Genomic DNA, 23,356 nt, shown 5'->3' on the forward strand with positions numbered 1-23,356 from the left:
GTGAGGGCATGTGTTCATGTCTCCTCTCAGCTCTTAGACACCATCTGATGCAGAGCCATGCAGACCCTGTGCGTGCTGCCACAGTCTCTGAGTTCATACATGTGATAGCCCTGGTGTGTACAGAAGGTCTTGATTCTTCTGTGTCCTCCATCGCCTCTGGTTTTATACTTCACAATCTCTTCAACAGAGTGCCCTGAGCCTTGAGGGGAGGGATCTGATGGAGAAATAAAGGGGTGAGTGTTCCAGTGTCTTTCACTTTTTGCACATTTTCTGGCTGTGGGTCTCCGTATTTGTTCACCCCTGCTGCAAGTAGACACTTTTCTCGTGATGGCTGAGGAAGGCGTGGATCTGTGACTATAGCAGAATGTTGTTAGGAGTAATTTTATTGCTATGTCCCTTAGCATAACAGTAGTATTTGGTTTTCCCCTAGGTTGCTGGCCTATTTAATCTCAAATTCTTGCCTGCACAAGCCGCACTGAGTATGGGTTCCATCTTAAGGAGTGGGCTTTAACTCAAATCAGATATTAGTTGATAACTCCTTCAAGCTTGTGTTGATGTTGCACCAGCGTATCTTGTAGGTAGGTCACTCTTGTAGATTCAAGGATTTGTAGATGGGTTGGTGTTGGCATTTTTTTTCTTTGGTAGAATTCAGAGTACCTTTCAGTCCCATGCATACGTATCCTTAGTGCTGAGGGCTTTAGGTAGGTACCAGTTCAATTTCTCCATGTTCAATGTGTTGTGTAGGTTTTGTCTTCAGTAATACAGTCTTAATATCAGTTTTTGGAGAGTCACCAATAGTCTTAGCAATAGCCTGTGTTATTTAGGGGTTTCCAGGGGACCCCTTTGGCCAACAACTCAATTGGGTGTAACCCACTCCCAGTGATGGAGGCTTCATTTGATGCTCAGTTGGGGCTCTGTCTCTTTTGTTATTTGGCAAATTCATTTAGAGCACTTTTATATGTGTATGCATTATAGGAAGCATCTACTGTGTCAGATTTCCAGATTACCTCTCAAATGGCCCATAGTTTTAGCTATCCCTCTTTGTGTTCTCTTCCTCACCTCCTCTTTTCTCCCCTTCTCTGTTGGATTCTCCCATTCCAGTCTCTATCTTCCCCCCCCCCATTCACTCATAGCTATCTATTCTCTTTCTCCTTCCTAGGGAGACCCACCCCTCACCCTAGTCTCTTACTCTCTACCTACCCTCTGTAATTACATGGATTGTAGCTTGCTTATCATTGACTTAGCAGCTAACATTCATGTATAAGCCATATTTGTCTCTTTGGGTCTGAGTTAACCTCAGGATGATTTTTTTCTCCAGTTGCATCCATTAGCTCTTAGTGTTTTAGACTCCACAGGATAGATAGAGGGTCTTCAGAGTAAAAAAGTGATAAACACTTCTTATTGCTTATTTCACAAATATATACTTAAGAAGCTATGGGTTGGTGTGTACCAACACAATTTCACTGGCTGTTGCAGATGGCAAAATGTTCCCAGGGATATCATCATCTTACAAAAGCATTAAAATATGTATATTTTGTTTAAAGTGCAGTACAACAGCTTAGTTATTCAGTTTATTCCTATTTGTAAGATCATGTGCAAAATGAGAGGTCTTGTAATCTTGCAGTTGAGGATGGCCTTCAGTCTGACAGTCTGGGTTTTATTTTATTTTATTTTTAATTTTCACCATTTATTCAAATATATCCTGATTGAAGCCCCCTCCATCAACTCCTCCCACCCCTATCCTCTCTCCCTCTTTCCCTCTATCACCTTCCCCTAGTCCACAGAAAGGGGGAGTTCTCCTCTGCCATCTGCCCATAGTTTATCAAGTCTCATCAGGACCTGGATCCTCTTCCTCTGTGGCCTGGTAAGGCTGCATCACCAGGGGCAAGGATCAAAGAACAGGCACACCAAATTGGTGACAGAGGCAGCCCCTGCGCCCCTTTACTTGGGAATCCACCTGGAGACTGAGCTGCCAATCTGCTTTTTCTTCCCCTGGCTAGTTTAGTGGCTTTGAATTTTACTTGAGTTCTCTGTACCGTGGTTTCCTTGTTTATAAAGCAAATATAAATAATATTTGCCTCAGAAGGGAAATAATGTTTGTCTCAGAAGTTGTTTTGTGAATAAGAATAATCAACACAAAATGGCCCCGTGATGTTAGTAAGTTCTCAGTATAATGTGAGACAATAACTAATTAATTAAGGGACTTTTAAATTGTATAGCTTGCTAGTTGTTGGCAATTGATAAAGGGAAAGCTAAAACATGGGTGTAGAAAAAAAATCAATTTCATTTATAATGGGAAGAAAAGAACATCTTTAACTTTTATATTTTTTAAATTAGGGTCTTTACTGACCGTAATTAATTTTGATCTGTCAGTATTGCACTGAACATGGCATTCTGAAGACCTTTACAAAGTTTATCTCTTTTAAATTTAAAAAATTTTAAAGAATGTTTTTATGAATTCTGTGAGAATTTCATGCACTGTATTTTGCTCATACTTACCACTCCTCACCTCTTCCTAGGTCCACTCCCTTTCCTACAGCCCAACCTCTTGAAAAATAAGACAAACAGAAAAGCCCCACTGAGTCCAGTGTGTGTTACCCGTATACTCGTGGATGTGGGCATCGCAGGGGTGTGGGCATCCTTCCAGGTACCACACCCTTAATGGAAATGACTTTCCCAGCAGCTGTTAGTTGCCAGTAGCTCTCCAGCTAAGGGGGACTTAATGCCTACCTCCCTGCTCCATGCTTGGATTTTGTCTGATGTGGGCTTTAGTAGGGCTTTTGCATGTTGCCACAATCATATCTGCAATTGCCACGTTGTGCTTGGAAAATGATTTCCTATCCCTGAGCCTTGGGAGGATGGTACATGTTATAAGAATATCATTTAGAGCTGAGCACTCTTGCAGTCTCTTCATCTTGATAAGTTGGTGGTCTCTGTGTTAACCTCCCACTTACTGCAAAAAGAAGGTTCTCTAATGAGATCTAAGAGAGGCACTGTACGTAAAATAATGAGCTGTCAGGAGTCAGTTAAATACTTTGTCCACTCAGAAGACTGGTGGGTTCTTCCTGTGATTTGTGACTTGCCTAGCCACAGGCCTAGCTACCAGTTCCTAGTCCTGATAATAGTGCTAAGTATTCGTCCTGCCTTGTGGATGAGGCCTTAAACGCACTCAGAACATGCTCGGTTACCTCCATGACTTTAATGTCAATATTGTGCTGGTGAGGCTATCTTATCAGGGTTAGCTCACAGGATTCACGACTGAAAGTTGACTGATGCTAACTTTCTTCCCTGTTACCATTCATCGAGCCATATAGGACTATCCAAGCCACCAGTGGGATCGGAGCCTCTGGTATTTCCTTTTCTACACTGCCCTCCCATCACACCCCATTTAGTCCTTTATGTTCTATTACACATCTTTCCCGTTTATGTCACTCTGTTCTGACTTCCCTCCCTCTAAAGTTCCCCCAGGCCCCTAACCCACCTTTATGGGTATTTCAGATGAAACACAGATATCTAAAGATTCCAAGCTAGCCTCTATAAATGAGAGAAAACATGCACCAGTCATTTTTCTGAGTCTGGATTTTATTTCACTCAGACTGGATATGTCCAGCTCCATCCATTTACTTGAAAATTTAATAACTTCATATTCAGCATCTAAATAATATTCCATTATGTAAACATATCACAGTTATATTATTCATTCACCCAGCAGTGGATACCTGGGAAGTTTCCATTTCCTGACTGTTGTGAATATAGCAGCAATGAACATGAATAAGCAAACATTTGTCTAGAAGGATACTAGAGTCCTTTGGGAATATGCCCAAGGGTGGAATAGCCAGATCCTGGGGTAGATCTGTAGCTCGCTTTTTGAGGATGTCCTCAGTGATTTATATAGTGACTGGATCACTGTGCATTCCCACTAACAGTGAGAAAGTGTCCCCGTTTCCCACAGCCATGTTAGCATTTGTTGTTATTTTTTAAAATTTACACATATGTATTTAAAAAATCCAGTTCAGTGAGCATTCAGCAGGCTCTTTAATAATTGACTTTTTATTTTCTAAAATGTTTCTTGCCTTATCTCCTTGATCTTCTCTTCCATTTATAGTCTCTTTCTAATGATTATAAAACTCTTTTTGTTAAAGTTTTTGGCCTTTTAAAAATTCTCCAACTTTCTTAACTTCTGACTTCTTTTTGTACTATATCTGTCATTAAATTTCCTCAGATTTATTTTCTAGTGATTCCACTGCAGTGCATGTTTGCATGTATGTGTGTGTGTGTGTGTGTTTATTTTTGTGTGAAACTATGTATTTGATGGTATTCGTTTATTCTTGTGTCATGGATATCTTCTTTCCACCCAGGAAAATGTAATTAAAAAACAGATTGTTTTATTACCGGCTTTCTTTAAATATATGACAACCCTTATTTAAATGTAGCTGAAACATTAAGAAATGTTTTATTAGTTTAGGGGTTGGCTTCATAGTATTAATAACAACATTGACATTACCATTTTCTTGTTATTTGTCACAGATAATCTTTCTTAGGAAGGTTGTTAATCCCTTGTTGTTACTAATTACTCAGCAACACAGCTAGATAACCTTTAAAGAAAAGGGGTTTTATATTGGCTCATTATTGTAGTGTAAGGTTGAGATGCTGTATCTGCTAATGGCCTTGTTGCTGGTAGGTCCCGAGGCAGAACAAAGCACATGGCAAGTGGCAGGCAGCATGTAGGTGTCTCCTTTCAATTCTGTCTCCATTCTTAAAAATCCACCAGTGTTCAGTCACCATAAAGCTCCACCACAATGACCCCATCTGTTCACCTCGTCAAGGTCCTACCTTCAGACTCCATGTCTGGATAAAGTTTCAGCCATCTCAGTACTTCATTCATAGTGGGTATTGAACTCCAAATGAGTTTTGGAGGTGATCAATCATATTTTCCCTTGCCAAAGTTAGTGTCTACAGAGAAGCACATTCAAATCCCCTATGAAATATAAGCCTAGTCATCATAGATTCTGAGGCACTTCTGGGGAGCAGCGGGTCACCTCAGAGTCTTCATTTACTACATACCAACAGATGTTAACTCAGTTCTGCAGGTTAACTCGGTTAACTCAGTTTGATAGGCTCAAGGGTACAGCCCTCTGATGTGGAGTTTTTGCTCTGTTTCAGTTCCATTTACTCACAGCTTCAGCCCCTCCAATAATTACATCATGCAACCGCTTTTCTTTCAAGTTGTCATCTGTTAGTTAATACCTCCTGGTCTCCTACTCAAAAGTCACCTGCCATTGTCCACATGTGTTTTTGGTACTGCAATCTGCTTCTGTTTCTCTCGTTGCCTTTGTCTCATAGTTTATGAAATTTTTATAAACCTGGCATAGTCACTTCGGTGGGATTCAGAAGGTAGCAGGAGTAAGCTTGTACGGTTGGCATGTAATCTACCTGTAAATTTTTAAAAGCATTATTTATCTCAGTCATGTGTATTATGTAGACTTCATGGGGTCTGCTCTTGGCTGCCCCTTAAAGCCTTTCTTAAGGTAATTCCTATTTTACTCGAGTATTTTATATTAGCCTCCTTGCCTACATTTCCCTTAATTCTATGACTAAACTTAAATTCTTGATAAACCATTAGATTTTTTCTCATTTGTTGCCGTTCACATATTTTCTCAGGTCATTATCATGCCCTGTTCCCCATTACAAACTTCATTCATTTATGCATTTTTCACCCACTTTCTTCGCTTTCAACATAAATTGATTATTCATATGGCAAGATGGCAGAGCCAGATCATTAGGGCTAGAAGTCAGCCGACTTGCTAAGATGCACAAGCAAGTCAGTTATATGATTTGATTGATGTTGTGATCTATAAATAACACTGATATAATATATTGGTATAATATAAATTTGATTTCAGAGAACTTCATCTACAATAAATTTGTCACCAGGAGAAGTGGAAGAGGAGGAGGAGGATCCGAACACTTGTGGACCCACAGGACTTTGGGAAGCACTAACTCCGTGTAACGGATGTAGGAACCTGGGCTTTCCCATGCTTGCACAGGTAAAGGTTCGCTTTTATTACGGTACAACAAAGCTGTGAGACAGTCGCATGTTTTTTTGATTCAGTTTTTTTTTCCATCAGAAATGTACATAGTCCTCAGTTCCCTCTGTAAGTTCTTTTTCTTCAGCTTCCTGTGGGTCTCAATGTGACATTAGTGAATTCACACAATTTTTATGTTTTTAAATTTTGGTTATGATACTGAAAGTTTCTCCCATTTATAAAACTTTAATGTTCATGACCCATAAACATGTCATATAAAAGAACAATATTTTTACAGATACTTAGATGTAATCTGAAACTGTAGTTAGAGGAGGCCATGTTGAGGTTGTTTAAAAACACTGGTAGTGATACATAAGTTTTTAGCACAATGGAAGCATTATAGAATAATACAAATAAATCCAATGTTCCACTGGAATTCTTTTTAAATGAGAAGAGAGCACTAAAATACTGATCATGTGTTTTTAAACATTTTATTATTAAATTAGATTTATTATATTATGGGCCCTAATTGAAATTAAATAACAGAGTTAGGAAGTTTGAAGCTGCAATAAAAATATTTCTCATAAGATGAGCTGAACTTCATACAGATGAGGATAATATTAAAATAAGGTTGAAAATGGATAAAAAAGTAATCTATGAGAGATAAAAGTCAGTTTGTCTAGCAATGAGTATCACAAATACAATTTTCCTGTTTTGCACTTGTATTTAGAAGCCATCATTTTTTATGGTAATGTCACAGAAACTTTGTTAATAATGTTCCAAAGTCCAATAAGAGTTTTTCTGAAAAGCTAAATGAAATATTCAACTTGATATGTAGTATTTACAACTTTCTTCATAGGACTTTTGTAATATCGGCTCAAATTTTTATGTGATTTGTTAGTAAGAAATAATGGAATGTGACTCTTTGGAAGTTCATTGATGTTCAGTATCTGTGGACCATTGCAGCGGAATTCTTGTAGTCAGCATCATGGATTAGCCAGTGGACATGCCTTCACTTAAGGTCTTCATACACAGAATAAAACTTTATGAGTATAGAGGAAAGGAAAAGGCAGAAGTTTTTATTTTATGAATATTCTAATCTGATTAACAGTTTAATAACAGTTAATATCATTCTAGGCTTTGTAAAATTATGTTTTTCAATAATTTGTGTTGTCTTATGAAGTAGGACTCTTAGAACAAATTAAACTATCATAGTTGTTACTGTAATGCTCTGCCACTCAAATCATTAATGCTGTGGCCATATCTGACTACCCAACTCTTTAGTAATGATTGCCCTAAGGAATTTTTATTTTTTTAAGTACTGGTAGTACCTTTTTTCTGATAAACAATGTTTAAATGCTGTTTTATTCTTTGACAATTTGTCTGAAAACACTAGTGTTGCTTGAATAAATTTCTTAGACATTCTAGACATTAACATTCAGGTAGTTACATTTATCACAAAGTGTTCTTAATCTTCAGCTTTTCTGTTGTCTTAATTTGGATATATGTACACAAGTATATTGTGTAGTTTTTTCTTTTAATTTTTATTAATTACACTTTATTCACTTTGTATCTCCCTATAAACCCCTCCTTCCTCCCCACCCAGTCCCACCTTCCCTCCCCCTTCTCCAGGTATGCCCCTCCCCAAGTTCACTGATAGGGGAGGTCTCCCTCCTCTTCCTTCTGATCCTAGTCTATTAGGTCTCATCAGGACTGGCTGCATTGTCCTCCTCTGTGGACTAGTAAGGCTGCTCCCCCCTCAGGAAAAGGGGATCAAAGAGCCAGCCCATGAGTTCATGTCGGAGATAGTCTTTGTTCCCATTACTATGGAACCCACTTGGTCATTGAACTGTCATGGGCTACATCTGTGCAGAGGTTCTAGGTTATCTCCATCAATGGTACTTGGTTGGAGTATCAGTCTCAGAAAAGACCCCTGTGTCCAGATTTTTTGGTTCTGCTGCTCTCCTTGTGGAGCTCCCGTCCTCTCCAGATCTTACTATTTCCCACTTCTTTCATAAGATTCCCTGCACTTATGAGTGAGTATATACCCTGTGTGTCTTTCTGTTTCTGGGATACCTCACTCAGGATGATCTTTTCCAGTTCCCACCATTTACCTGCAAATCTCATGATTTCCTTGTTTTTTATTGCTGAGCAATATTCCATTGTGTAGATGTACCACAATTTCTGCATCCAGTCCTCCATTGAGGGGCATTTGGGTTGTTTCCAGCTTCTGGCTATTACAAATAAAGCTGCTACAAATATGGTTGAGCAAATGCCCTTATGTTGTACTTGAGCATATTTTGGATATATGCCTAGGAGTGGTATAGCTAGATCTGGAGGAAGTGCTATTTCTAATTGTCTGAGAAAGCACAAGATTGATTTCCAGAGTGGTTGTACAAGTTTACATTCCCACCAGCAGTGAAGTAGAGTTCCCCTTTCTCCACAACCTCTCCATCATGTGTTGTCACTTAAGCTTTTGATCTTGGACATTCTGAAGGGTGTAAGGTGAAATCTCAGGGTCATTTTGATTTGCATTTCCCTGATGACTATGGACGCTGAACATTTCTTTAAGTGTTTCTCTGCCATTCGATATTCCTCTGTTGAGAATTCTCTGTTTAGCTCTGTATCCCATCTTTTAATTGGATTACTTGATTTATTGCTGTTTAACTTCTTGAGTTCTTTATATATACTGGATATTAGCCCTCTGTCAGATAGAATGTTGGTGAAGATCCTTTCCCAATCTGTAGGCAGTCTTTTTGTTTTGATAACAGTGTCCTTTGCTTTACAGAAGCTTTTCAGTTTCAATGAGGTCCCATTTATTGACTCTTGGACTTAGAGCCTGTGGTGTTGGTGTTCTGTTCAGGAAGTTGTCTCCTGTGCCAATGAGTTCAAGGCTCTTCCCCACTTTTTCTTCTAACAGGTTTAGTGTGTCTGGTTTTATATTGAGGTCTTTGATCCACTTGGACTTTAGTTTTGTGCAGGGTGATAAGTATGGATCTATTTGCATTTTTCTACATGTAAATGCCCAGTTAGACCAGCACCATTTGTTGAAGATGCTGTCTTTTTTCCATTGAATGGTTTTGGCATTTTTGTCAAAAATCAGGTGTCCATAAGTGTGTGGATTTATTTTGGGGTCTTCTATCCAATTCCTTTGATCCACCATTCTGTTTCTGTGCCAGTACCATGCAGTTCTTAGTATTGTTGCTCTGTAGTACAGCTTGAGATCAGGGATGGAGATACCTCCAGAAGATCTTTTATTGTAGAGGATTGTTTTAGCAATCCTGGGTTTCTTGTTATTCCATATGAAGTTGAGAATTTTTCTTTCAAGGTCTGTAAAGAATTGTGTTGGTAATTTGATGGGAATTGCATTGAATCTATAGATTGCTTTTGGTAAGATGGGCATTTTTACTATATTAATTCCGCCAAGCCATGAGCATGGGAGATCTTTCCATCTTCTGATATCTTCTTCTAATTATTTCTTTAGAGACTGGAAATTTTTTCATACAAGTCTTTGACTTGCTTCGTTAGGGTCACAACAAGGTACTTTATATCCTTTGTGGCTATTGTGAAGGGTGTTATTTTCCTAATTTCTTTCTCAGTCAGCCCTTTTGTCTTTTGTATACAGGAGGACTACTGATTTTTTTTTTTGAGTTAATTTTGTATCCAGGCACTTTTGGCTGAAGGTATTAATCAGCTGTAGGAGTTCCCTGGTAGAATTTTTGGGGTCATTCAGGTATACTGTCATATTATCTGCAAGTAGTGATACATTGACTTCTTCCTTTACAATTTGTATCCCCTTTATCTCCATTAATTTTCTTATTGCTTTAGCAAGGACTTCAAGAACTCTGTTGAAGAGATATTGTGAGAGTGGACAGCCTTGCTTTCTCCCTGATTTCAGTGGGCTTGCTTTAAGTTTCTCTCCATTGACTTTGATATTTTCTATAGGCTTGCTGTATATTGCCTTTACTATGTTTAGATATGTGCCTTGTATCCCTGATCTCTCCAAGACTTTAAACATGAATGGGTGTTGGATTTTGTCAAATGTTTTTTCAGCATCTAAGGAGATGATTATGTGGTTTTCTCCTTCAGTTTGTTAATATGGTGGATCACATTGATGGATTTCCATATATTGAACCACCCCTGCATAACTAAGATGAAGCCTACTTGGTCATAGTGGATGATATCTTTGATGTGTTCTTGTATTCAGTTTGCAAGTATTTTGTTGAGCATTTTTGCATCAATGTTCATAAGGAAGATTAGCCTGAAATTCTCTTTCTTTGTTGGGTCTTTGTGAGGTTTAAGTACCAAGGTGACTGTGGCTTCATAGAATGAGTTTGGTAGTGTTCCTTCTGTTTCTCTTTTGTGGAATAGTTTGAAGAGTATTGGCATTAGCTCTTCTTTGAAGGTCTGTTAGAATTCTGTGCTGAAACCATCTGGCCTTGGACTTTCTTTCTTTTTTCTTTTTTTTTTTTTTTTGATGAGAGACTTTTGATGAACACTTCTACTTACTTAGGGGATATAGGACATTTAATTGATTTACCTGGTCTTGAGTAAGCGTTGGCAAGTGGAATCAGTCAAAAAAATTGTCCATTTCATTTAGATTTTCAAATTTTGTGGCATATAGGCTTTTGAAGTAAGACCTAATGATTGTTTGGATATCTTCAGTGTCTGTGGTTATGTCCCCCAATTAATTTCTGATTTTGCTGATTAGGATAGTGTCTCTCTGCCTTTTAGTTAGTTTGGCTAAGGGTTTGTCTATGTTGTTGATTTTCTCAAAGAACCAGTTTTTGGTTTAATTGATTCTTTGAATTGTTTTATTTGTTTCTAATTGATTGATTTCAGCCCTGAGTTTGATTATTTCCAGCCATCTACTCCTCTTTGGTGTTTCTGCTTTTTTTTTTTTTTCTAGGGCTTTTAGGTGAGCCATTTAGTTGCTTGAACGATATGTTTTGAATTTCTTCTTGAAGGCACTTAGGGCTATGAACTTTCCTCTTAGCACTGCTTTCATTTTGTCCCATAAGTTTGGGTATGTTGTGCCTTCATTTTCATTGAATTTTAGGAAGACTTTAATTTCTTTCTTTATTTTTCTCTGACCCAGCTGTCATTTAGAAGCAAGTTGTTCAGTTTCCATGTGTGTGTGTATGCTTTTTGCTATTTTTGTTGTTGAGGTCCAGCTTTAGTCCATGGTGATCAGATAGAATACAAGGGATGATTTCAATCTTCTTATATTGTTGAGGTTTGCTTTGTGACCAACTACATGGTTTATTTTGCAGAAGGTTCCATGAGGTGCTGAGAAGAAGGTAAATTTCTTTTGTGTTTGGGTGAAAGGTTCTGTAGATGTCTGTTAGGTCCATTTGATTCATTCATTACCCCTGTCAGAGTTATTGTTTCGTTTAATTTCTGTTTTGTTGACCTATCCTTTGTTGAGAGTGGGGTGTTGAAGTCTTCGTCTTCCACTATTAATGTGTGGGGATCTATGTGTGGTTTAAGTTTTATTAATGTTTCTTTTACAAATGTGGATACCCTTGTATTTGTGGCATAGATGTTCAGGATTGTGATGTCTTCCTGGTGGAATTTTCCCTTGATGAGTATGAAGTGTCCTTCTCTATCTCTTTTTATTAATTTTGGTTGAAAGTCTATTTTATCAGATATTAGAATGGCTACTCCTGCTTGCTTCTTGGGTCCATTTGCTTAGAAAACCATCTTCCAGCCCTTTACCCTCAGGTAATATCCATCTTTGTGACTTAGGTGTGTTTCTTGTATGCAACAGATTGTTGGGTCTTGTTTATGCATCCAGTCTGTTAGTCTGTGTGTTTTTATTGGAGAACTGAGTCCATTGATGTTGAGAGACATTAATGACCAGTGGCTGTTAGATCCTTCAATTTTGATGTTGGCTATGGTAGTGTGTTTATGTGCTTGGCTACTTTTTGTTATGCTGTAGTGAGGTTATTTATTTCCTGTGTTTTCTTGAAAGTAGTTAGTTTTCTTGGGTTGTATTTTTCCTTCTAGTATCTTCTGTAATGCTGGATTTGTGTGTAGGTATTGTTGAAATTTGTTTTTGTCATTGAATATCTTGTTTTCTCCATCTATGAGGCCTGAGAGTTTTGCTGGTTATAGTAGCCTGGGCTGACACCTGTGTTCTCTTAGGGTCTGTATAATATCTGTCCAGGCCCTTCTGGCTTTCATAGTCTCTGTTGAGAAGTCAGGTGTGATTCTGATGGGTTTGCTATTATATGTTACTTGGCCTTTTTTTTGCAGCTTTTAGTATTTTTTTTCTTTGTTCTGTATACTTAGTGCTTTGATTATTATGTGGCAGAAGGATTTTCTTTTCTGGTCTAATTCATTAGGTGTTCTGTAGGCCTCTTGTATTCTTATAGGCCTCTCCTTTAAGTTGGGGAAATTTTCTTCTATGATTCTGTTGAAAATATTTTCTGGGCTTAGGAGGAGGGGACCTTTTCCCACTATTCCTATTACTCTTAGGTTTTGTCTTTTTATGTTATCTTGGATTTCTTGGATGGTTTGTGTCAGGAATTTTTTAGATTTAACACTTTCTTTGATGGATACATCGATTTCTTCCATTGTATCTTCCACACCTGAGACTCTTTCTTCCATCTCTTGTAGTCTGTTGGTTATGCTTACCTCTATAGTTGTAGTTCCTGTTTTCTTTCCTAGGTTCTCCCTCTCCATGGTTTCCTCAATTTGTGTTTTTTTTTTTTTTTAATTTTTCCAATTCTATCTTCAGATCTTGAACCATTTTGTTGAATTCCTTCATCTGTCTGACTGTATTTTCCTGTTTTTCCTTCAATTCCTTAACCTGTTTGTTTGAACAATCCTCTGTTTCTTTTATTTCTTTCAGTGATTCAATCATTTCCTCTCTGAAAGCCACAAACTGGCTGCCTCCTCCTGTATTTCTTTATGGATGGCCATAATCTGTTTTACTATATCTTCCTCTAATTCTTTATGTATTTTATTTACTTCCTCCATTAATCTCTTCATAAGCATGGATGTAAGGTCATCTTCTTGGATTTTACTTACGTTAGGGTGTCCAGGGCTGCCCTGGGTAACTCGGTTCTGCAGATGCCACATTGCTTTGCCTTTTTTTTTTTTTTTTTTGGTTGTGCTTTTTTGCTTGCCTCTACCCATCTGGCTGTCTCAGGTGTTGTCTGTTAATTTCTGGTGCCTGCTGTGTCCTGGGGTGGGGAGAATCCACTTGGCAGGGTTCTGAAGGATATCTCCTCAGCTTTTTGGGTATGGTGAACTGAATGGCGGTACTTCTCAGGAATTGTCAGTTTACCTCGGGCCTATGAACTGTGTGGTAACTGTCATGTTCAGGAAGGCTCTCTTCTCATCAGAAGTCCTGGAGATGGCTGCTCTGCTGCTGGGTTTCTTGCTCTGAGTTTAGTGAGCTACAGCTGTTGCTCTTAAGGTACAATTTTTGGGTGCAGCCCTCTTGAAGAACCAGGGAGTCCCGCAGTTTTGTCAGTTTAGCTAGGGATAACTGGTTGCACCTTGGAGCAGTATCTGAGGGCTGCTCTAATGGCTCTTAGGCTTTTGTAGGTCTGAGGATGCAGCTGTGTGCCTCTATGCCCTAGCAGTAATTAATGGCAGGTGAGCATGTCACTCATGCCTGCAGTAGAAGGCTAGAGCCTAGAGACTGCGTAAATCTAGAAAGTCTTCTGGAGCTGGGTGTCCTGAGTGTTGGACTTGATGATCCCCTGCTGTGGGGTTTCCTCCCAATAGGGACACCCAGAGGCTTTGGGGACTGCCATTCTGTCTGTAGAACACACAGGCACAAGCGTGTGTGGCTCTGCCTTGCTGGCAATTGGGTGCCTGGGTGTCTGCAGAAACTGGGTAAATTTCCCTGAGAACTCTTAGGGGTGAGGGTGTCGGCTGACTGCTCTGAGATCAGACCTGCTGTTCCCCTCCCTGTGGGTTTGCACCTGACAGAGAAATTCAGTCTCTGGTGCTCTGGGGCCCACAGTTCTATCTGGGGCAGTGAGTTAGGTGTGCAGGCTGGTCTCTGCACTGGCTGCTGGGCGTCCACCAGACCATGGGTCTTTCCCAGGGATTGTCTGGGTGACCTAAGGTTGGTCCAATCATTTCCTGCATTGTGGGGTTATCTCTTGACTGGAAATCTCAGTCTCTGATGTTGTAGGGCCCACAGTTCAGTCTGGGACAGTGATCAGAGCATGCTGGCCTATGGCTCTGGGCTGGAGACCAAGCGCCTGTTGAACTAGGACCTCTTCCGCCGTTTAGATGGGTGAGTTGAAGCTGATTGAATCCCACACAGTGGGGTATCCTCTCACCTGGGAAACACAATCACTTGTATTTTAGGACCGGGAGTTCTGACTGCTGGTCACTGTGCCAATCCTGCTGTGCTGCTGGTCAGAAAGAGTGTCCTCCCAGTGCCACCATCTTGGATCCTCCTCCAGATGTGATCTATTGTGTAGTTTTTAATATAAAATTCATTAAACTTTTCAGAGCCACTTTTTCTTTAATTTGCTGCTTTAAGAATTACTTTTAACTTCAATTACAGATATGACTCTATAATGGATTTCACTTGCTAACACCTGGTTTTCCTACAGCTGTCCTTTGAGCAATGACAGATTCATCTACTACATTTCATCCTTATGTTTTATATTTACATCTAAAATCTCATTTATTTCTGCTTTCGCAATGTGTAAACCACATGACTTAGTGTTGATATTACTACCCCATATGATTATATTAAAGCTATTACCTAACCTTATTATTTGCTTTTTAGCCTTTATGTTTTATAATTACAATGTCATATTTAAAAAGGTGTTCTTGTTGGACTTTATTGCTCTATTAAATATACACATTTGCTTATGGTTAAGTATTTTTTTGAGTTTTTTTATTGTTTGTTATTATTATTTACATTTTATCAATTCTGCATCCCAGCTGCATCCCGCTCCCCCATTCTCTCCCAATCCCTCCCTCCCTCCCTCAGCTTCTCCCTGCCCCTTTCCAAGTCCATGGACTGGGGAGGACCTCCTCCCCTTTTGTCTGGCCCTATTTTATCAGGTATTTTCAGGACTGGCTGTGAAGTCCTCCAATGTGGCCTAGCAGAACTGTGGTTAAGTATTGTTAAAATCGGATTTAATCCAACAATCCAGAAATGAGACTCTTACTAATGTTCTGCTCACATAAGTTCGTATACAATATGTCTAGGTACTATGATTCATGGGCTGTCCTTCAACAAGCTTGTGTACATGTAGATTAGCCATATATTTATATATACATATATATAAATATATATATATATTTATAGATCTTTTATTTCAAAAGTGTGTGAAGGGATTTTGTGGTTTCACAATTAATGCACACATGTATTCTAAACTGTGTTTATTAATAGCAGCATGTGGGGTATACATACCATTGTGCTGTGTGGTGGTTTGAGGAGTCGGTTCTTTCCTTCTGCCTTTATATAGATTCCAGGATAGCACTCAGACTGGTAGGCCTGACCCATGTGTGCTTTATACATTTTATTACTTGCACCATCTTCAAGCCCATGGTTTCTATTTCACTACTGAGGATTTTCTAAGTATATGATTTACCCACCCAGAAAAAAAAATGCATTTTAAATCTTTATAAAATTTTTATCTTTAATTTATTCAGTATTTCTCAGCTTTTTTTAAGATGAGAGAGAACATAGATTATTTCAGAACTTGAACGAAATTTTGTAACCTAACGCAAAAGTTATGATGAGCACCCCACTTTCTGCTCAGAAACAGAAAGACATAAGACTTACCACCAAAGGAATATAAACCCTGAAAGACACCGAGTCAGCAAGACTGTATCTCTACTGAAGCCTTAGACAGTGAGTAGAGAGTATACACGATCTTAACCGTCTACTTGGTGGTTATTCAGGGCCACTCTGTGGTGACAGAGTCCCTGCCTGCAAGGGCTACAATATGGCTGCTTTCACACTGCTTAGTGAGGGCATCGGCATCAAATGAAATGTGTTGAAATGAAATCGCATGCCAACATACCACTTGAAACAGTTTTTATTGTAAAAATATTATGGTGTTTACTTTTTCCCCATTTTGGGTACTCTACCCAAAGTAACCTATGATTACGTATACTTTCTCAACAGTGTGACCTCGGAATTTTCAAACAACCTACAATGGATATATATATATTTTTAAATTTAGAAGCTGCTTTTTACATTTCTAGCCTAATTGGGTACCATTAAAGTCAGTGTGTATCATTCTTCATGACCAGCTGCTTCCTTCTCGGCTTCTACATGCTTCCTTGTGGTCCATGTTATTACTATGGCATTTTATATGTTTTACATCCACAGACGTGTTAGCACCATAGACAATGTATAGAGCAACTTGTATTTCATATTTACTTCCAGTTAATTTAATTGAATCTAACATGAATAAATATCTTTTATGTTGAAAGCGTAGCGTCCAGCTTTCAAACCATAATTAGGGAAAGAATATAGACTTCTAGCATCCAGGATCCATGTGTTCTAAAATGTTTTTAAGCTCTGGCAATATTTTGATTGTAAAGTGAGTATATCTACCTAATTCATAGTTTTGGCCCAGGTTTCGAACTGACTTGATACTTCAGATTTTAGTTTTCTTTTTTTTCTTCCTCCAATACTAAAAATGGAATGAACAGCCTAAGTGGTGGGCGCATTCGAGTTCGTGCCTGTGAGTGAGTCACGTGGTGTTTTATCTTTTTGTTGTGGCTGCAACATGTCTGCAGACACTTTCTCTTAAACTCATGACCATTCAGAACGCTAAGCAACATCAGGTGATTAAAGTTCTTAGAAAATACTGAGGTTTTGTGTCATTAAAGGTTTTATATAAAACAAGTAAGGCAAAGTTGGGCAGTGAATTGGAAGGGAAACCACAGAAACCCTTTCTAGAAAATAGGGCCGAATTCGAATCTGTTTCTCACTGCAAACCACAGGGATCACTACCCTTTCGGCCATGTATACCACATGCTGGACATTTCACAGGCACTGTTTCTGTTGTGAAATGCTAGCATTTTCCCTAATGTCATGGCTTCCGAATGATGCTGTATCCATTAATCTTTCTAAATATCATGCCTGTCCTGAAGTAGGGGTGGGGTGCTGAGCATTCACGGCTCACCAGGATCCTCACCTGCTGTCCTCAGAACACCACAGTGTTATGTTCCAGTCTGTACAAAGCCTTCTGGCGCCTTGGTCTCTCCTCAAACATGAGTGTGTGAGGGTATCACTGGCCAGGGAGGCCTGTAAGGCTCCCCTGGTGATTTCAGGATAGTAAACAAGGTTTTCCCAGTGAAATCTTCTATCTAAAGACACAGTTTTTGATAAAAGTGTGGCTAGGAGAGCAAGCATCGCTGGGGCTGCTTAGACAGAGTATCGTCTGGACAGACTTTAAGAGAAGCAGCTTGGCTAGTTCTAAGATGTCTGTTGGCTCACTTCTTTCCAGTGTTGCATGGCCATACCCGGCCAAGTCCTCAGTGACAGCAGCTGGTTTGGCTAACATCATGTTGTCAGACGGTGTGAAACTGGGGCTGGTGTGAGTGAGGTGTGTAGTCACCATTTGGGCGCAGTTGTGTGCATGAACCATCGTGCCTCATTTGCTGCTACAGATGTGGTCACTCTTAAACAGTGTGTACTTAAAGACGGGGCACTCCCCTGTACGGTGTTCATGTTGCCATTTCTATCCAGAGGTATAAAACATGCTCGTTGCAGGGCTCAGCTCTGGGCTGTTTAATTTGGTTAATAGGTTAGTTTTGACCAAGACGTCTCTTAGAGTCTATGCCACGGTTTTCTAAATACAGTCACAGGGCAGCCTGCCTTGCTGGCCTCTCCGGAAAATGGGCGATAGGTTGACCTCTGCAGGTTTTCCATCCCTGGGTGACTGAAGGCCTTCTGGGAAGTCTTGAACAAGTGCTCAGTGACATATGTAGCCAGGCAGTTGGATCTAGTCAGTGCTGCCCAGTGGTAGAGGTATAGGGACACGTCAGTCTCAGGGCATTGCAGACACCACGACCCCTCATTGGTAGAATGTGTGCATGTAAGTACTCAAGCATGAGAACTGATACTAAAATATTGGCTGCAGCAGCTCTGTCCCTGTTTCCAAAATTTCAAACACCCGTCACAGTGTCTCCCTCTGTCCTCTGACACTTATAATCCGATTTCTCCTAACAAATTGTACAGGTCCTGCTTTTATTCCCCTGTCAGTTGTGACCTGTGCTTGTCACACACCCTGTGACTTTGTGACCCTGGGGCCCCTCTATTGGCCAGGGACTTTGTCTTTGCTTCAGTCATACAGTTCACTGAGGCGTGCCCTGCCTCACCATCTGCCCCTCACCCCAGTTTATTTCTCTGGATGTCTTAATACAGACTGCACACGCCTCTTCAGAAGGGTCAAGTAAGCTTTCCATATCTACATTAATATTCTATTGGTTTAAAATAGATGTATTACACATATTCTTATATCCTGCACTTCTAGTCATGGACATTTACCTTAGAGACAACTGGAGCATCTGCTGGACAGACACTCATCAGTGTTTATCATAGCATAGCCGTAGATTAGCATGATCAACAAGATTCGTACCCTCAACAGGAGACCGGCTAAATAAACACTCCATTATGCAGTATCTGCAGCCATAGAAATGATTATGCAGCTCCTTATTATTGACAACTTAAAAAAAAACAGATTTCAACTTAGTAATTACATATGTATATATATACATATATATATGATTAGATTTACATAAAATCACCCATATTTATGTTTGTATGTGCACTTATGTTCAGTGTGGTGTTTATTTTACAGTAATGTGGGTTTTTTTAATTTTGATTGTTTCTATTTTATTAAAAAATAATACTGGAAAATAAAAGTAATTATTAGCAATGTATTTTCTTATAACCACCAAAATATTGGTGCTATTTTAAAGATTTTGTCTAGACGCTGTGCCTGAGCGTACAGTGAAAATGGACTTGAAAACCATTCATTATTCACCCACTGTCAGGTTGTTTTTTCAAGTTCTGAGGAACCTTTGTAGCTATTGTAGATAATACAAATGAAAGAGCTGTGTGGTGTCATCATAGCACATCATGCGTATCAATAGCCATCATTACTGCAACTTTGTTCTGCAGGCGAACACAGTTTCTTCCATGTTGAAATATATGGTTATTTCTGGTCATATGAGTATTTTTTATTTTACTTGGTGAGGGGTTTATTCACACATGAACAATTATCCATACTGAGCTTTCCAAAGTCCTTATATCCCAATTTCCACTTGAATTCTGACAAGTGTGTCTCTATTTTTATGAATCTGATTCGGTTTACTTGAAATTCCTGAAGCTGTTTGAAAACTACCTTACTAGCATTTAATTTCCTGTTTAAGAAACTCAGATGGCTAAATGAAAGTCTGCTTGAATCTGCCTGCGAGTAAGAATCATTTCATGCGAAGGCAGAGGCTCTCTCTTGCTCTCGGAGCAGATTTCCATGTAGCTAAGTCATTAGATATTCAGAAAATTATGCTGTCCTCTATATTAGAATTCATGTCACTAGGTTAATCATTTAACGTCTCTGAGTTTCATATTTTTACATCCTTAAAATTGACATGATCCTTTAGATATCATCTCAGAATAGTTACAGTTTTGCCAGAGAGGTTTAACTGTATCTCTCTTGTAATAAAACTGTAATATGATGAGACCTCTGAATAATAATCACCAGGCAAGGTACTACTCAAGAAATAGCCTTGGAAACTGCTGTTCAGTTAGTCATAGAATCCTGTTTTGTTGCTGAACTCTTTTTACTGAAACTTATAATGGAATCAATAATTGCCAACGACAAGCCGTTACTTCTGTGAGATGGGTAGGATATGGGGGCAGTGCTTAAAATGTGACTTGATTGTATGAGTTAAACTTTTTTAACGTATACACATTAATAATAAACATGGCTGTTGTGGAACAGTTTTTATTAAAGATGTCACTTTCCTACCATGTACATTGTGTTACTTATGTGACAATGATATTTGTAGATGGTTAACTTAAGGATCTTAAATTGAGGTTCATTGTAATCACAGTGGTCGTCATAGAGGAAGGCAGGAGGACAAAGGACTGTGGGAATATGATGCTTGGAGAAATCTGAGTGATACACTTATTGACTAAGTAAGGACAGCTCTAGATGCTAGAAAAGCAGAAAGTGGAGTGTTTTGTAGAGCAATGGTTTTCAGCCTGTGCCTTGTGACCCCTTGGGGATTGAACAACCCTTTCACAGGGGTCACTTGAGACCATAAGAACATGCATCCATTTACATTACATTTAACAACAGTAGCAACATTATGGTTATGAAATAGCAATAAAAATAATTTTATGGCTGAAGGTCACCACAGCATGAGGAACTGCATTAAAGGGTCACAGCATTAGAATGTTGAGAACCACTTTTATACCACCTCTACAAGGAATTAATGCTGCCAACACCTTGAAATTAGTCCAAATTAGTTGGACTTTTGATTTTGAGAACTGTTAAAAGAATATATTTAACATTTTGTTAATCTTCTAAGTGTGTGGTTATTTGCAACTGCTATTCTAGGAAATGGTTACTGATTGGTACCTGGAATGGGAATACTGCTATAAAAATGCTTTACCCCCAAATAGGAAGGGCTTTGAGACTGCACATTGGGTCAAGTTCCAGAAGAATTTGCAAGAGGATGTTCAAGCCTAGGTGTTCTAGAACAGAAGTAATTAAGTATCAAATACTCTGCTGGTTAGGGCTCATGAACTGTTATAGCAGAAAAAAAATCTGTATTCCTTAGAGAATACCTAAATACCTAAGATAGATGCTTGTAGAAACACAATGTTAAAGGCTCTATAGGTTAGAATTCAGAAGAACCTGAGGAAAGTTTTAGAGGAAACATACCTTATAGAATATATGAATCTCCACAGAAAGGGCGTTGGCAGACATGCAAATGTTAAGGGTGCTTTTGTAAGTACTTGGAGGTAATGAAAATTACATCATCGAAAACAGAAGGAAGAGAGACTCTTGGGATGCAGGAGCAGAGTATAGGTGGATGGTGTCTTACAGGTGACTGATTGACAAACTTGGTTTATCAGCTGGTAAGAATGCTAGATAGTGTTGCAGGTATGGCCAGATTTCTTCTCTCTGTTCAGAGTGACGGTAAGAGATAAGAGATAAATTGGGCACAGAACTTTTAATTAAAAAGGAACATGGCATTTGTGACCAGGTTTATGATTAAGCTCTCCAGATTTGAAAAGATGCTAATATTTAGAGATGAGTTGTCAAGAAAGGATATACTGAAGAGAGGACAAAGGTGTGTCTAGATTATTTTCTTCTACTGCCTTGGTAAGATAAAGCAACAGCAACAACAAAACCAAAGAAACCCTGGAGGCTTTTAAATCACATAGCTCTTGGAAGAGATTAGATATGCCATGTGTAGATCTCCCAACACAACCCGAGAGGAAACCATCATAAGATGTGTGTGCTGTACACCATAGACCCATAAAGCTTTTGAGAATGTTGTGATGGCAGAAATACTCAACAGCTGGGATCTACAGCTGGGGATAGGGCAAAAGAAGTAAAACATTTGGATTTCTAAACTTCTACAGACAGGAAACATGTTTACAGAGCTTCTCAGGGGAAGCATATGCTGAACAAGGAGGATGGAGCTGGCCTTTCAGAGACTCTCCTTGGGATGAGAACCTACTGGTGTTTTCTCTATTTGGATTTCCAAACTGCTTTTGGCCATCAACTTCCCTTTTGCCTACTATTTCTTCCTTTTTGAAAGGGAATAAAGATGTGCATGTAATATTATATTATTTATACATGTGTGTGTCTGTACAAACACATGCCTTGAGTGTGCATTGCCTATGTAGGAGGAGAGAGGACATCAGATCTCCTGGAATTGGAGTTGCAGGTGGTTGTGAGCCATTGTAGGTTCTGGGAATTGAACCCTGTCCTTCAGCAAAGCAGTAAGTGCTCTCACCTCTGAGCCATCTCTCTAGCTCCATGTTATTGAAATCACATAGTAATTGTTCCCTGAGTTGCACCGTGGTTGTTTTGTTTTTCAGCTGTTGGACACTGGCTGCTTTATCCTCCCTTTGGATGGGGAGACTTGGTCTTCCTCCGTATCTAGCTCAGGCTTTCAGCCAGCTTGGACTTTGAAGTCTTGATTCTTCTAGCTCAGCTTCCAGAGTGCAGGGCTCACAGGTGTCCCACACACCTGGTTTCTATCTTCATTTTAAAATGAGGTTTGGTTTCATGAACTACAGAAGCACCCTTACATTTTAGAGAAATGGGAATAGTGTAGTACAACAAAAAGAACCTAGGAGCATCTAAGTTTTGTAACTTCGACTTGGCAACTTACTAGGTCTGTGCCTTTTAATAAATCGTATATTGCTGTCAATCCTGTCTATTGCTTTTCAATTATTTTCAAAAGAGAGACCTTATACTTATTTGAAGGGCTGACATAAAAATTAGAGAATGTGTTTAATCATGCATAATAAGGTGAAGCCCATAGTAGGACCTCAACAAATGACAGCTATTGTTACTGTTATTATTTTTCTTCCCTTTGAAAGTATATACCAGTATACCTTTCAAGAAGCCATCTCCCCTATCAGTGGGCTGGGGAGGGGCAGGGGTGGAAAAAAAGGAGGGAGGGGGGGTGGGAGGGGGAGGGGAAAAGAAAGGGAGCTACAGGGAATGAACTATAATTAATAAAAATAAAAATAAAATACTATAATAAAAATAAAATAAACAGAATAATATTATTATTCTGCTATCCCTAGAAACAAAAGCAATTCTTCAGACTGCCAGCTTTCCTCAGTATAAACTGTAGGGGCTCAGAGATCAATCACTTTAAGTCTTAATTTTGTCATTTGTAAAATTGGAATAATACTATCATTTACACACTAGAAAAAAACAGAAATAAGTGACATCCTATGTATACTACAGCCCACAAAATCACAGTAGAACACTTCTAGCTGGGATCAGGGCAAGACTCCAGAGCGCCAGCTCCCAAACCCTTAAGATGAATCCGTAATTGCATGATTTCACAGATACCTTTTAGATGCTTACGCAGTCACTTCTCAGAAACTGAAGCCTAGATGAAGGTCGCTGTAGAGTCAGAGGCTGTGGGATGTCATTTTCTTTCAAATGCTGGTGAGCTGCAAGCTGCTGCACAATTCGGATGTTAACAGGTCTGGCTCAGATGCCCTGACCTGAGCCTAACTTATCTTCCTCAGCCAGAGACAGTTTCATTTCTCTTAACAGCCAAGGTGGGGTGTGTGTGTGTGTGTGTGTGTGTGTGTGTGTGTGTGTGTGTGTGTGTGT

General features: G+C 39.2%; 1 protein-coding gene across 4 annotated transcripts in view; it reads left to right on the forward strand.

Moving 5' to 3' along the window:
• Positions 1-23,356, forward strand: part of Anks1b (ankyrin repeat and sterile alpha motif domain containing 1B) — a 1,067,094-nt gene that overhangs the window by 304,272 nt on the left and 739,466 nt on the right. For all 4 annotated transcript variants that reach the window (XM_055627859.1, XM_055627860.1, XM_055627861.1 and 1 more), the window contains exon 9: positions 5,904-6,047. In XM_055627859.1, coding sequence (XP_055483834.1) covers positions 5,904-6,047 — 144 coding nt within the window. The remainder of the gene's footprint in view (positions 1-5,903; positions 6,048-23,356) is intronic.

Source organism: Psammomys obesus, unplaced genomic scaffold, assembly GCF_907164565.1.
Source record: "Psammomys obesus unplaced genomic scaffold, mPsaObe1.curated_primary_1811, whole genome shotgun sequence".
Classification (NCBI taxonomy): domain Eukaryota; kingdom Metazoa; phylum Chordata; class Mammalia; order Rodentia; family Muridae; genus Psammomys; species Psammomys obesus.